This window comes from Chrysoperla carnea, chromosome X (assembly GCF_905475395.1).
Source record: "Chrysoperla carnea chromosome X, inChrCarn1.1, whole genome shotgun sequence".
Classification (NCBI taxonomy): Eukaryota; Metazoa; Arthropoda; class Insecta; order Neuroptera; family Chrysopidae; genus Chrysoperla; species Chrysoperla carnea.
Genome location: NC_058342.1, coordinates 27,413,209 through 27,427,054, shown reverse-complemented (window position 1 = coordinate 27,427,054; position 13,846 = coordinate 27,413,209). Strand labels below are relative to the sequence as shown.

Genomic DNA, 13,846 nt, shown 5'->3' with positions numbered 1-13,846 from the left:
CTTTTATGACTCGAAAACAGTATATTTAACTAACGATTCTTACAATGAAACGGTGACATAGATATTATTATACATTATGTTATTAAATAATATAATAATTACAAATATAATAATAATTATTATTGTCAGGTAGTAATATATGAATATTAAATTACTAATTAACTATGTTGATGTTAGTGGAGCACATACGGGCGCATACGTTGGGAATAATATTTATGAATTCGATTTCATTGCATATTCCCACTCGAAAGACGTCCCTCAGTAAGAATCAAAAGTTTACCAGCGAAAATCTGATCGAATTTTTTTTTTGACGGCCGTTAAATGTCAAATTTTTGAACCAAGTAAAGGTACTTTTGGTTTTCTTTTAATCGTTTTACGTCAAAAAGATCTCTTATGATTTAGTTTACCGTTCCCGAGAAATTAGCAATTTCATGTTTGGAATAACTTCAGAAAGATCATTGTTTAAGTTGAAAAACAATGCTGTTGTTGTCTCGCTGTGGGCATCGAAAATATGTACAGAAAATTCTAAATATTTTTAAAGAAGTAGACCTGATTTTCATCTGATGAACTCTTAATCTTTACTAAGGAACGTTCTTTCGAACGAGATTTAAAAAACCGTAAGCGAATTTTTGTCCCTACGAATGCGCCTGTATATGCTTGACTATAAATTGCTATGTGTTTTTAATAAGTTTTAGGTAGTTAACAATCAACTAATATTAAGTTATAAAAATGACTTCAAAATCATTTTTGGATCATATCAAATATTAATTATATAAAGTTGTCAATATACACCCATACTTACCCACCATTTTTTTTTTTTTTTTTTTTGCGGTAATGGCAACTCAAAATTACGTTAACGAACAAAAAAGAAAACATTAAAAAATTTTCTCTCCGGCGGGGAATCGAACCCCGGTCTCCCGCGTGACAGGCGGGGATACTGACCACTATACTACCGAAGACTTGATGTTAGAGTTCAAAATTTTACTACTGTATCAAATCCCCATAACAAAAAATATTAATATAAAATAATTTCTCAAGCGTTCTTGATGTGAATTCTAATAAATCAGTAACAAAATTATTATAATTTCAAAAATTTTCTAATATTTTATACTACACTGCTCGAAATATACCTAAGCCATTTATTTTTATATACATATTACTGTTTAAAAAAAAAGGCAAAATCCGTCGTGGTTGCTGCAATAATGTTAAAAATGGAAGTATTTTTAGGACAAAGATAATGTCTGAATAGACTTAAGGACGTTCTCAAAAAAATTCTTGTGTGAAAATTGAGAAAATTAGACTAAAATTAAGAGTAAAATTTTTGCTATACCTATACCATAGTTTTTGAAATATTGATGCCTAAAGATGCCTCAAGAAATGTATTTTATGGAAAAACGAGTATCGCTTGTTATAATTTTCTTTATAGGAAAATATTTGTTATGCTTTTAACTTAGAGTTTCCAAATTAATTCTAAGAAAATTAGCCTTGTTACATAATAAAACATGTTACATGCTTATTTTCATTTTTCGGTTAAATCCAGATAATTTATACCATTGCTTCGAAAACCGGAGAGGTTGCAATCCTACTTACTATTTCAGAATCTGGTCCATATTAAATCGTGAAACATTTTATAATTTGCACCAACACTATGCATGTATGGGCTACCTTAAACGATAGTAGTAATAAATGTACAATATTAAAATTTTTATGGCATTTATTACATGTTTTTATCAGTATGTAATTTTAACACTTTATCGTATTTAATTATACATATTTACAAATATTCAATTATTGTTTAATTATTGATTCTAATTTTCTTATCAATATATTAATTAAACAATAAAATAAATTCGATACTTCAAATAGATATTCCCAGCTTCTCATGTTTATTTGTTCAAACTAATTAGGAATTTGTTATTAGTTGAGTATATACAGTCAAACCTGGATAAGCGAGAATTCAAGGGAGTACAATCACATTCTCGCTTATAGAGGTTCCTCATAAACCCGAGTTTCTCGCTAATACAGATACATGGGTAGCGTTTCTCTCTTATATAGAGGTACGCAGCAATAACAAGTCACAGCAAGTACGAATGTAGTAAATATGTAATATTATTGTACCTATAGTTCCTCCTAAATAATATAAATAAATAAAGCTCGACTGTCGCTTACAGAGGTATAGATAAGTAGCAGTCTCACTTACAGAGGTCCATGAAGGAAAAACAACTCTCTCTTACAGAGGTCTGTTTCTCGCTAATAGAGGTTTTGGGAGCTTAAAATGACGAGTCCTGGCTATTACTCTCACTTATAGACTTTTCTCACTTACCCAGGTTTGACTGTATATGTTACAGGAAAAGTTGATCTTCCAGTAAGAGTTAACTCATCCTAGGTAAAATCGACTGCTACTGGTCCTTTCAGTTAAAAGGTGATTAAAACCGAAAAGTGTTGAAATTTGATCAACATGTCCTACTCAGAGTAAACTAGGTGAAGTATACTCTCCCTGTCTTGAGATAGTAAAAGTTAACTTTTTGTTTTTTGAGCTTTTCGGAGATTTTCTGAATATCAGCGAATGAACGTAATCATATGGTTATCCAAAAAGCCGAAAAACTCGCAAACCCGTGCTAACTTGAATTCATTAAAGGTATGGAAAGGAATTGGAGCAGTGAATGAACGCAAGCTCAGTGAAAAACCTCTACCTTTTCCATAAAAAACTTAGATAATATTTTGTAAGCCTTAAGTATGATGGAGTGTTGAGTAAAAGAAGAATCATCTCTGTATATAAAAAGTGAAAGCAAACAATTGACTGAGTTAATTGTTGAAATACCATGTATAGACAGTGTTGATTACACTGTCATGTTACACACACATATCTGTCACACATATATAACTGATATTCCCATATAATACATACTATTTAATTTGCACCTAATCAGCGCTCTCGTGAGTAAACAGTGATGTTTACAAAAAAATGTTTTGAACAAAAGTTGTTTATTTTTTTATAAGGAACATTTTTTACATTTAAACTTTTGTTCTATCTCTAACGGTTTACAAGATGGGTCCTATGAACCCAAAACCCAATTGACCCATATTGCTCATTTACGAACTCGACCTCACTTTTTACGTCCTCAGCACGCTATAAAATACTGTTTGTGATTTGATCATTTTTAGATATTGTTATACTATATTTAACATATTTGTGTAAAAAATTGCCTATATTTTCAAATTTTTTGAATGAAAAATCCCTCACTTATATACAAATTTTATAGATGTTGATGAGGATTTTAGTATTATTTTGTGATTAAAATAACACTTGAAACTGTCCCGATCCAGGGCGAGAAGAAAATTTGGGGCGGCATATCCTTAAGATATGATATACAGTAATCGATATAATCGGGACTTAATAAAACCATGGTATTCCGAAAACTGGGATTATATGAAAAAATTAAATATAATTTATAAATAAAATAAAACGCTGAAAAAAACACTAAGTGGATTCTTTATATTTTAGCGAAAATCGAAGTTTAAATACACAACATTTTACAGGGATGTTTTTTTTAAGTTGACATGCTTGAAACTCGAAAAATAACTTATATATTATAAATTTTGAGTGTGTAGACGCACATTTTACGCAAACATTAAACTTGACCAAGGTTTTCAAGCTTAATGAAAAGCTCACTCTACTCTATAACTGGTAATCGATAAATGAACACTTTCAGAAAGTTGTTATTGTTTTTAAGTAATATTTTTTGTTCGAGGCATTATTCTGCAAACCTTACAGTTTAGGCAAACCCAACTGAAATATTTTACCCAAATTTGTGAGAGACCTCTGAGTTGCGTGTTTAGTTTAAGACCTCTGAGGCGATCGCAAATGTCTTGGTAATAGAACTAAAAAATAAGTAATTATAATTTTTCACTTTTTCTTTCAGGATAGTCGAAACGGATCCCGAGTGGGCGTCCACTCTGTTACGCTTACCGCCGCCATGTACGCATCTGACGGCCTTGAAGAATCAGAGGAATCGCACGGTTTGTTGACGCTCCACTATGGGAAGCACCACGCGACGATAGTTGAGGAGATTCGTACATGTTTCGATTCAGAAAATTTTGCAGATATGGCATTTGTGTGTGATGATCGTACAGTATTGGCTGCACATCGTTTAATTATGGCTAGTGCATCACCACTCATTTGTAAAGTGTTAAGTGAGTCAGCGTACGCAGATGGACACGGTTTGGCTACAATTCTAATACCGGGTGTTAAAGCGGCACATATGCGACATGTTTTAGACTTTTTATACCATGGACAAGTCACTATACAAGTAAGTATACATTTAATTTTTAATCAGATGTCCTCCGGGAACCTACACTGGAAAAAAAATTAAAATAATGACAAACTCATCCCGAAGTTGGCTGTTTCATATTGAAATAAAGTAAAAATACTTCCTAAACAATTGCCTAATGATTGAAACAAGTACAGCTAAATATTTGTATTTACAATCGAATGGGGTTGAATTTAAAATATGAATTCATTGATACAAAATCACTGAAGTTAAATAAACAAAATCATTACTTCTATGAAAATGATTGATTTTAGTTTAAAGTCATGCATTTTTATTGATGGAAAATAATCTAGTACTTAGTTTGAATAAATAATCTTGTAACTAGAGCGAATAGACGAATTAAAGGAAAATTTCTTTGCATTTCCTTTAAATATAGGATTTGGTTACTACGAACACATACCTGTCATGTCTAGCCAAGGGAATTTTGAAAGGAATTGATGTGGCATACTCCCTAGGTTCTCCCTAGTCGTTAATAAAAAATTTTCATACTTTTTTTTTTCTAGTCAAATGAGATCGACAACATTCAAGAATTATTTGATTTACTCCAAATCAAATCACATTTACGAAATTCCGCTGCACCACACATAACAAATGAAAAAGATTGTGGTGGGGGTAACAGCAGTAGTACCAGTTCCAATTCCAACAACAATACAACCACCAAAACTGACACAATAAATACAACAAATTCAAATACAACACCAACAAATCAACAATCAGCATCAGCAACACAACAATCAGGAACGGTGTCGTCACAAACCAGTAGTAGTAATTTATCAACAAGTAACAAAGAAACAACTGACAATCGAACTACTACATCGAATAATAATAATAATAACAATAATAATAAAAGACAATCGTTATCATTGGACGTAAATACGGTTATTGTGAAAAAGGAAGATTTACAAAATGAAGATGATCAGGATGATGAGAAAGAAGAAGGTGAGTATTTGTGTGTCCAGGAGTCTGTGTAAGTGTCCTTACGCCCTTTTTGCTCCGACTGGTTTTCTTACTTCCTTCTAATGTTATATACCTACCATTTTTTCTTATTCATTTTCTTCAAATTATTATAAAAATCGGGGGTGCCTCAACCCGAGCCTTTGCCGCTCTTTGTGAGTAGCGTCTGGGCATGATACATCCCCTTACCCCCCTCGCTACGCCACTGGATATAACGACCATCATAATTTAATTCTTAATTCTATTCCAAGATAACTTAACGTATTTTAATAAAATTAATAAAAGTTACATTACACGAAGCTACATTTCTGTAACCTCAGTTCATACGAAACTCTACAGTAGACAGTTAAGAATCTGTAGTTGTGGTAGTAAGTTTGTTATGGCTTCCGTGATATCTGCTAAAGTTTTATTCGCAAAATTGTCTAAGTAGCCACATATATTTTACGTGCTGACCAAAAAAAAAAATCCTTCTCTAGAAAAAGCGGTTTTGGGTGTCATACGAGTTAATAACTGCGAAAGCGAAATTGATATTTTTAACTTGCGTTTACTGTACCTTTTCAATTAACTGTCAAAGCGAAATTGACACTTTTGACTTTAAATTACTGTAACTTCTGGAATAATAATCGCACAGAAGTCTAGAAGGAGTATTTTGTAACGCTCTGATCTTTTCCAGAAATCTTTTTTTCTTCTAAAGATTTTTTCGCCTTCTTCGAATTCTAGAGTCGTTCTGATTATCGTGGATTTGGATTTTCAAGGCCTTACTGTATATAGAAATTTTAAGTACGAACGCAGAAAAAATCTTTGATTACTATCCCTAAATTCGCGCTTGTATCTTGTATAAAAATTCTATCCAAATTTATGTTTGTAAATAATCCCAATTTTTTAAATAATTTAGGTGAAATTATTGAAGAGGACGAAGAAGTACTCGACGATGAGGAATATAATAATGAATGTGGACGGGTCACAACACGACGACGCAGCTCTTCAAATCCGGTAAATTTATCCATAAACAATGCAAATAATTCATCATCCGATCATTCATCGAACAAAGACACAAGTGAAAATGATGAAAATATTAATTCGGAAAAACGTAAACGATCTTTAACATCAGACGATATGATAGAAACATTTAAAGCACGACATTCACCAGCTAAAATACCGCAACGAGTTACTGACAACACATATCAAAGAGTTCGACGAAAATCTACATACATAGAACCATTAGATCTAGAAGCACGAACTTTACGACATCCAGAAGATTATTCACCACTAAAACCACCAATGAATAGCGAACAAGATTTAATTTCAATGGTTCATACACCAGAAAATTATGTGGTAACGCCTCATAGAAAACGTCGACCTGGTTTTCATAATTCTCCTGCACAAAATCCCCCATTTGTACCATTTTCCACGTCGTATATTGATGAATTAGCACAACATCACCAAAGGTATCGAAAAAGTATACGAAGTCCTGGTTTAAGGCATTCTATGTTATCCGTACATCATCCTTTAAGTGTATCCGCTCCACCGTACCTAGCAGACAGGTCTCATACACCTCCTTTAGGGCATAGATTAGATACGCAAATACCTCCTGAGGAAATAGTTGTAAAATTTCGACCACCAAGTGCTGATCCAACATTAGCATCCCCAAGTCCAACTCCATCACCTTTACCATACCAACATTTCCCCGAACATACGTGGGGTGCTTGGTCGTTGTGCCAACCACAAGTTATGCCTCCAGGAGGTGGAGATGATCGAGAATCAGTTTCCGCCGCCACTGTTGCAGCTCTTGCATTTGCAGGAAGTGTTTCAGGAGATGGAAGGACAACTTCCGATATTGCATCGCATTCTTCGCTAGGTACCGGTGGAACTACAGCGGTATCATCAGCGAACAGTACAAATTTGACAAAATCTAGTGGACCAGGTAGTGGGAATGTGAGTGGAACAACGGGACAATCGTCAGGAGCTGTACGTGAGTACCGTTGCGAATATTGTGGGAAACAATTTGGTATGTCTTGGAACTTAAAAACACATTTACGTGTTCATACCGGTGAGAAACCATTTGCGTGTCGTTTATGTGTCGCTATGTTTAAACAAAAAGCTCATCTTCTCAAACATTTGTGTTCGGTGCATCGTAACGTTATATCACCAGGTGATTCAACCGGTAACGGTAAGTTTAATTGTTGTTTTTGTACACTTACATTTGAATCATTGCCAGAATTGATAAGACATTTGTCTGGCCCACATAATAATTTACTGCTTAGTAAAAATTTACATGAAAATAAATGAACATCATGTGTTCAAATTAAATTGCAAGTGACATCTGTGGTGTGTAATCGAAAGTGTTCGAACTACAATTTCAGTGTAAAATATGTTTTTTTTTTTTTCATTTTGGATGTGATACTATTGAATAGCAGACCGTAAGTTTATGAAATGGTGTAAACGAAAATTTTTATTATTTGTAATATGGAGTTTGGAGCACAAACGTATGATGAAAGTATAATAGGGTCGTGCTAACAAGGCATCCCGTTTATTCCGGAACCTTTTACAATCCGGCATAAACATTGAAAATCTCAAAATTAATATGAAAAATTCCTCGATTTCAAATATCATTAGATTGTCACAGATTTTGAAAGTAATCTGGAAAATTCGATAATGTGGAACACACTCTGCTTGATTAGCACGATCCTATTTTACAGGAATTTTGTGTTATTCATTTAAGTTGCGAATTTCATCGATTTTTTTTAATTTCTTTGTGGAAATGAAACTTTTTTAAAAACTTCAAAAAAAATTATTCTCAAATTTCTAAAACACGCAGGGTATTAAATTAGTGTAAATATTTAGAATCCAGGCTCAAAATTTAAATTTTCGGTATATAATTTTTTGAATAATCAATCGTATTCTTTCTTCGATAATTGATTGCATGTTTTTACTGGATTCCGTCATTTTCTTCTTCCTATTTTCGCCTCGAACAATATGTTTAATCCTAAATAATGAAATTATCTACGCAACCCATTACTTCCAATTTTCCTGTTTTTATAATTTGTCCACCTTTTAGTGTGAAAAAATACAGTAGACTCGCGGTAATCCGACCCCTGTCTATTCGACTATTCGACATAGTCCATTCGACTTCGCCTTGCAAAACTTTTGTCGGATTGCCGCGAGTCCAATGTATTCTTTTTTTTACTTCTCGTGCGTTATAGCTTAGTGGGAGTTTTACTCCCTTGTATGACTTCCTGCTAAACAAGTTGATCATCCATTCTAGGATCGACATTTTCAAAGTTTTATTTCGAATTGTACATTCCAACAATTGTGTAGTCTGCTTTGGCGCCTTATTCGAAAAAAGGCGCCTGTCTGGGCGAGGTCTAGTCTTCGATCGTTGCGTAATTCGTACTGGCTGTCTTTTGTTTTCAAAAACAATTTGTTTCCAATCACTTAGACTTAGTTTTTAATCACTTGATGCGCAGTACAAAGCACGCAATGACCGAGGACTAGACCCCGCCCAGATGGCCGCCGTAAATTCAGCCACTGGTGCTTATAGCTCGAGCGCTTATGTTCTTGCCTAAGACCCTAAGAATATAACTATCAATGGCGTCAATTGTCATTTGTAAAGTTGATTAACATAACCAAGAAATCAATTAAAAAATAGACAAGATGCTAACTGATTAGTTCTAAATTATAAAATTATATTCCTCAATCTTTCCAATTAAATAAAAATAGTTTTACTGAAAAATAAACAAAACTTTTATCTGTTAAGTTATTTTAAAGGTTTCATTTCCATAGAGACGATTCTATTTTAACGTAACATTTTTTTTCAACAGTGACACAACTTAAGTGCATGCGCAGTACACGAAACATTTTTAGATTATAAATAAAATTACAGTGCCTTTTGATAGTTAAATATTTTTACAAAAAAAATTTTATAGAAAAAAAAATTATTTCATACGTTTGATATTTCTAAACAAATATATTTGAAAAGTAATTAGGAGAAAGGGTTCTCTCCCTCAGGGAATAGGTTAAATTAAAAATTAAAGGATTGTAAATAAGAATTCAACTAGGACCGATAATAAACCCCATTTTTATTTTATGAATTCTTAGTATTTAATTTATTTTTTATTTTAAAATAATTATATATAATTATATATTTGACATTTGTAATGTCCAGTTAATTTTCTTTTATAAAAAAAAATTTTCTTGTTTTTTCTCTTTTTCGTTTTATAGTACAAGCAACAGAGATTTTGAGCTCCAAAATTTGAGAAACTCGCTGAATATTTGGTTATAGGTAGTTGCTTTTGTGGCAACAAAAAATGGCAATTAAAATATCATTTTTCCCTAAATAACTTGAAAGCTATGTAAAATAAGAGAAAGCTATTAAATGAAAAAAAACGATTATTTCAAGGCAAATCAAAGAACCTGTTTTAAAGTTATTTAAAAAATTTTCAAGGTAGAAGTTAGTAGTATGACAATTCGGAGCTATGACAAACTTATAACTCTGATAAAAAAAATCCGATTCATTCCAATTGAACCAATTAAAATTTTGAATCGAAATTTAAATGAAATGAATCAGGTTTAATTGGAAAAAAAATATCGAATTCATTCCGATTGAATTCCGATTCAATCCAATAGAATTAATCGGGAAATTCCAATTCGTTGCTATTCATGAATGGGATCGAATTGGAAATTTCCTATTGGGTTCTATTGGATTGAATTGGATTTAAATCGAAGTCTCTCAAAATCTCAAAGTTATCAAGTTATTTGTGGAAAATGTTAATTGACGTCCTTTCAGTTACCCATAAACAAATATTTCGTGATTGCTTTTCTCTACAGCTTGTGCTATTAAATTTTCTCTGAAATTTTTCAAAGTTAAATACTAAGGAGTTTTAAAAAAATGTGTTTTTTTTTTTTTTAGTAAATATTTTTGAAATATGATTTTTTTCTCTCAACTTTTTAACAAAACACTTTACTACTTGGGTAATGGGTACATTTTTTTTTTAGATCATATTTTTTTTGTTTTTCTGGTAAAAAGTGTCCCTCATTTCCATGAAAATAATTTATCCGTTTTTCTAGCATTCCAATTTTACAAATTTTTATTTATTTATTTATTTATTTTTCTCTTGAATTGTTTGAATGGTTTTTGGTTATATAGTGACGAAAGAAAATTTTTTAAAATTTGATTACGAAAATTGGTCACTTTTCCCAAAGTTGACATTTCTCAACCCATATTCATTTTAGAAAACAAAATATTTTTCCTTATAACATGTAAGGATATGTTGATACGTACATTTTCAGTTTTTCCTTAATTGATCGAGAAATTTGGTACCTTTCAAATTTTTGCTTTCGAAAATTCTTGATAAACCTTCTTGAAGTACTTCTGAAATTAACAGACATGTAAAGGGTTTGAATTACATTCGGCCAATAGGTTCTTCAATTATTGAGTGGAAGCACAGGGCATCCACGAATCTTCGAGATCAGACTTGATTCTTAGCCAGTGTCTTAATCTGTATCCACCTTTTTCTAATTTTCTCCGTCCTCTCTCCCTTAAGGCTTTGTCTCAGTACGTTTCTTTTCATCTGGCGAGCAATTCAGCCCTTGATTGTCAATATTGTTTTCGCTACGACGCAGGGTATGCCGTTTCTACTGCGAATTTCTCTATCAGCAAGTATTTCGCCTGTTTCTCTGAACAACTCAGTGTTACAAACAATCAGGGATCACCATATCCCAAGAATATCGTCTGAAGTCCTAATTCAAAAAAAGTTTTATTAATACTATAAGAATTCCTGTACTGAGAAATTTTAATATTCATTAAAGCCAAAGATCTCTAGAAAAAAACAAGAATAACAGGACTAGGCTGCCTGGAGGAAGGCATCGTCATATATTTACATTTTCCTCGTTGCTGGAAATCTTGTTTCCACAACCATGTCTGCCTAGTTCGTGGTTTTCAAAAATTTGTCGTTCTTCTTCAGGCTACCTATTCTCTACTTCGAATTAGCTTTCTACGAAAACTATTTCGTATACTTCAGATAGTTATTACGTGATACGAAAATGAAGCGCTGAATTCATTCAACAGTTGTAGTTGTACCACTTTAGGGGACCAATTTCTTAGACGCCATATCTTTAAAGTTGAGAAATTTAATTATACCTCCCCCCCCCATGTTATTTCCAATTTATCTATCTCATCGAGGGCTGGTCCTTCGAATTTAAAAATCCTAACGACGCATGTTTATTTTTGGTATGCGATTTTTTATACGTTATAAATAAAAATATTTAGAAAAAGAGATAAAAATTTAAAAAAAAAAAAAAAATTACCTCAGCCGTAAATATTTATTCCAATATTTTCATATTTGAGTGACTCTTATCTCACAGAAAAATGAAATAAGATAATTTTTGGGATCAACTACTTTGCTATAATTTAAAACAAAAAAAATCATTTCACATACTAAAAAAATTTTTTTTAATGCTCGTTTCAAAAACTTTTACAAGATTCGTAGATTGAATTTTGGATAGAAGCAAGGTTTCTGGGTAGAACAGCAAAGTTTAAATGTCAAATATTCTGTTGGGCTTATAATTTCTTGTACGTTTTATATAAAAAAGTAGGAAGATCAACTTGTGGGGTTCATATACGTTACAGATTAACACGCGTCTGTCGCCTGTTAACTTCGTTCCATCCGGGTGTCTCACAACACTCATACGGATTGTACAAATAAGCCCGAATAATAAATAAAGAGTAGTAAGAAGTTGTCGATTATGGAACACTTGTACGAAAACTTTCTTCTATCCAAATACTCCTTCTGCGAACCTTGAATACTTCATACTCTCATCAAACTCAAAAAAACTCACAAATTTTTATATAATTTTTAAGAATTTTCAGTATTAATTTGTCTCTTTTTATTTTTGTTTTGTTTTTATTTTATTTTTATTTTTTTTGGTTTTTATAAAATAATTTAAAAAACAAAAATTTTTCCTTCATTTGTTTTGAGCAAATTTCCACCGATATAAATTAATCGCTCATAGTAATTAAAATAAAGTTTAAAATTTAATTTTCCTTGTTTAGATTGTTAGTTTTTCCATAAAAGTATTTTCTAATGTAATTTTTTTTTTTAATTATAATTTTAACATATGTTTGTTTTTTTGTAAAGGCGAATTCGGTTTTTTTCTGTATGTTTGTTAGTGGCAGGACCGATGATTTCCGAACATTTACGATATCATAGCGAACGTATCATAACTGTGATCAATATAACACAAAAATTTATTTTTTTGACAAATATGGACAAATATGTTCGGAATATTCGGGAACCTTCGAACTTGCCAATGGCAAGCATTTAGCACAAACCGAATACGCTTGATATGAGCCGTATTTATAGAACAAAAATTTGTAAATCTTTATATTTTAAACAAATTGGAAATTAGAACAAAAAATTGTGATATAAAAAAATTTCAATTATTGTGAAATAATACAAAAAATAATTTACGGTTATGTTTATTAATTTTTGTGTAAAAAAACAACGGTCGTAAATAATTCAATTTGACGATTTTTATAAATGTTTTTATTGTTAATTTAAAATTAAAACTACTTTTGAGACTCTTGCTTTTTTCTCTTCAAATTTAACAGTTTTAATTTTGTCTACTCTCACGTTCAATCCTTCCAACTTAATTTTGAGAACGAGGGAAGAAGAAAACTCCATTCACCTCTTGCAATACATCATTCCTCCTTAAAGGAATAAAAATAATTTAATTCTAATTTAATTAATGAGTTTCAATTATCTCGAATATTTTTTTGTGTACGAAATCGTCAAATTGAATAAAAATAACGACTTTTCGAAAACTAATAAATCTAATCTGTACTCGAACAGTACTAAAATAAATTTGTATAAATTACGGCACATATTTTAAAAAAAGAATCTCTTTTCTCGCTGTGTTCAAATCACTATTTTGTTAATAAAAAAAAAAAAATATTATTTTTAAGTTTCAATATTTCAGGATTACTTTCAGAGTATAAAAGAGTGGAAATTGTGTATGTATGGTTGTAGAAAATTGTGTATAGATGGAGCAAATGTAGTGCCTTTAAGATAAAATTAGTGCCTTGTTTATACGAAATGTTGTGCCTTTAAAAAAATTCCACATTTATGCAAAATTTTTATATTATCCTTCAACGATTGTAGGAAAGATTGGAAAGAGGAACGTCTTTAAGGTTGGAAATCCGCTTATCACAAACATGTGGATCAAAATAGCGACCAAAGTTAAGATCTTCCTCTTTGTCTGAGTAGTGATTCAAGAAAGTGCCAAAAACTTCTCAAATAAGAATTATAGCAATTTTTTTGTAAGGTTACGTTTAGCAGATTTATTATGAAGGGAATCTTAAAAACAATGTAAAATTTTACTTCCGATTTCAATATTTCTCATCAAGATAAATCCCCTTCAAGACCCACAATAAATCTAGCTAAATATTTTTATTGTGGGTCCTGACGGGGATACATTTTAACAAAATGGAAAAATTTTAATGTTTCATTTAATGATTGCGTGAATAGTTTCTGAAATAACGCTTAAAATCCCATTCATTTGTA

General features: G+C 31.5%; 1 protein-coding gene and 1 non-coding gene across 2 annotated transcripts in view; one reads left to right on the top strand and one right to left on the bottom strand.

Annotated features, from left to right (window-relative positions):
• The window catches only part of LOC123302172 (transcription factor Ken 1), a 33,920-nt gene extending 25,904 nt beyond the window's left edge, over positions 1-8,016 (top strand). The window contains exons 2-4 of the mRNA XM_044885001.1: positions 3,924-4,310; positions 4,835-5,270; positions 6,181-8,016. Of these exons, the coding sequence (XP_044740936.1) occupies positions 3,978-4,310; positions 4,835-5,270; positions 6,181-7,574 (2,163 nt within the window). The 5' untranslated portion in view covers positions 3,924-3,977 and the 3' untranslated portion in view covers positions 7,575-8,016. The remainder of the gene's footprint in view (positions 1-3,923; positions 4,311-4,834; positions 5,271-6,180) is intronic.
• Trnad-guc lies at positions 888-959 on the bottom strand. The gene has a single exon. It is a non-coding gene; the product is annotated as a tRNA-Asp (tRNA).
• Positions 8,017-13,846: the final 5,830 nt, after the last annotated feature.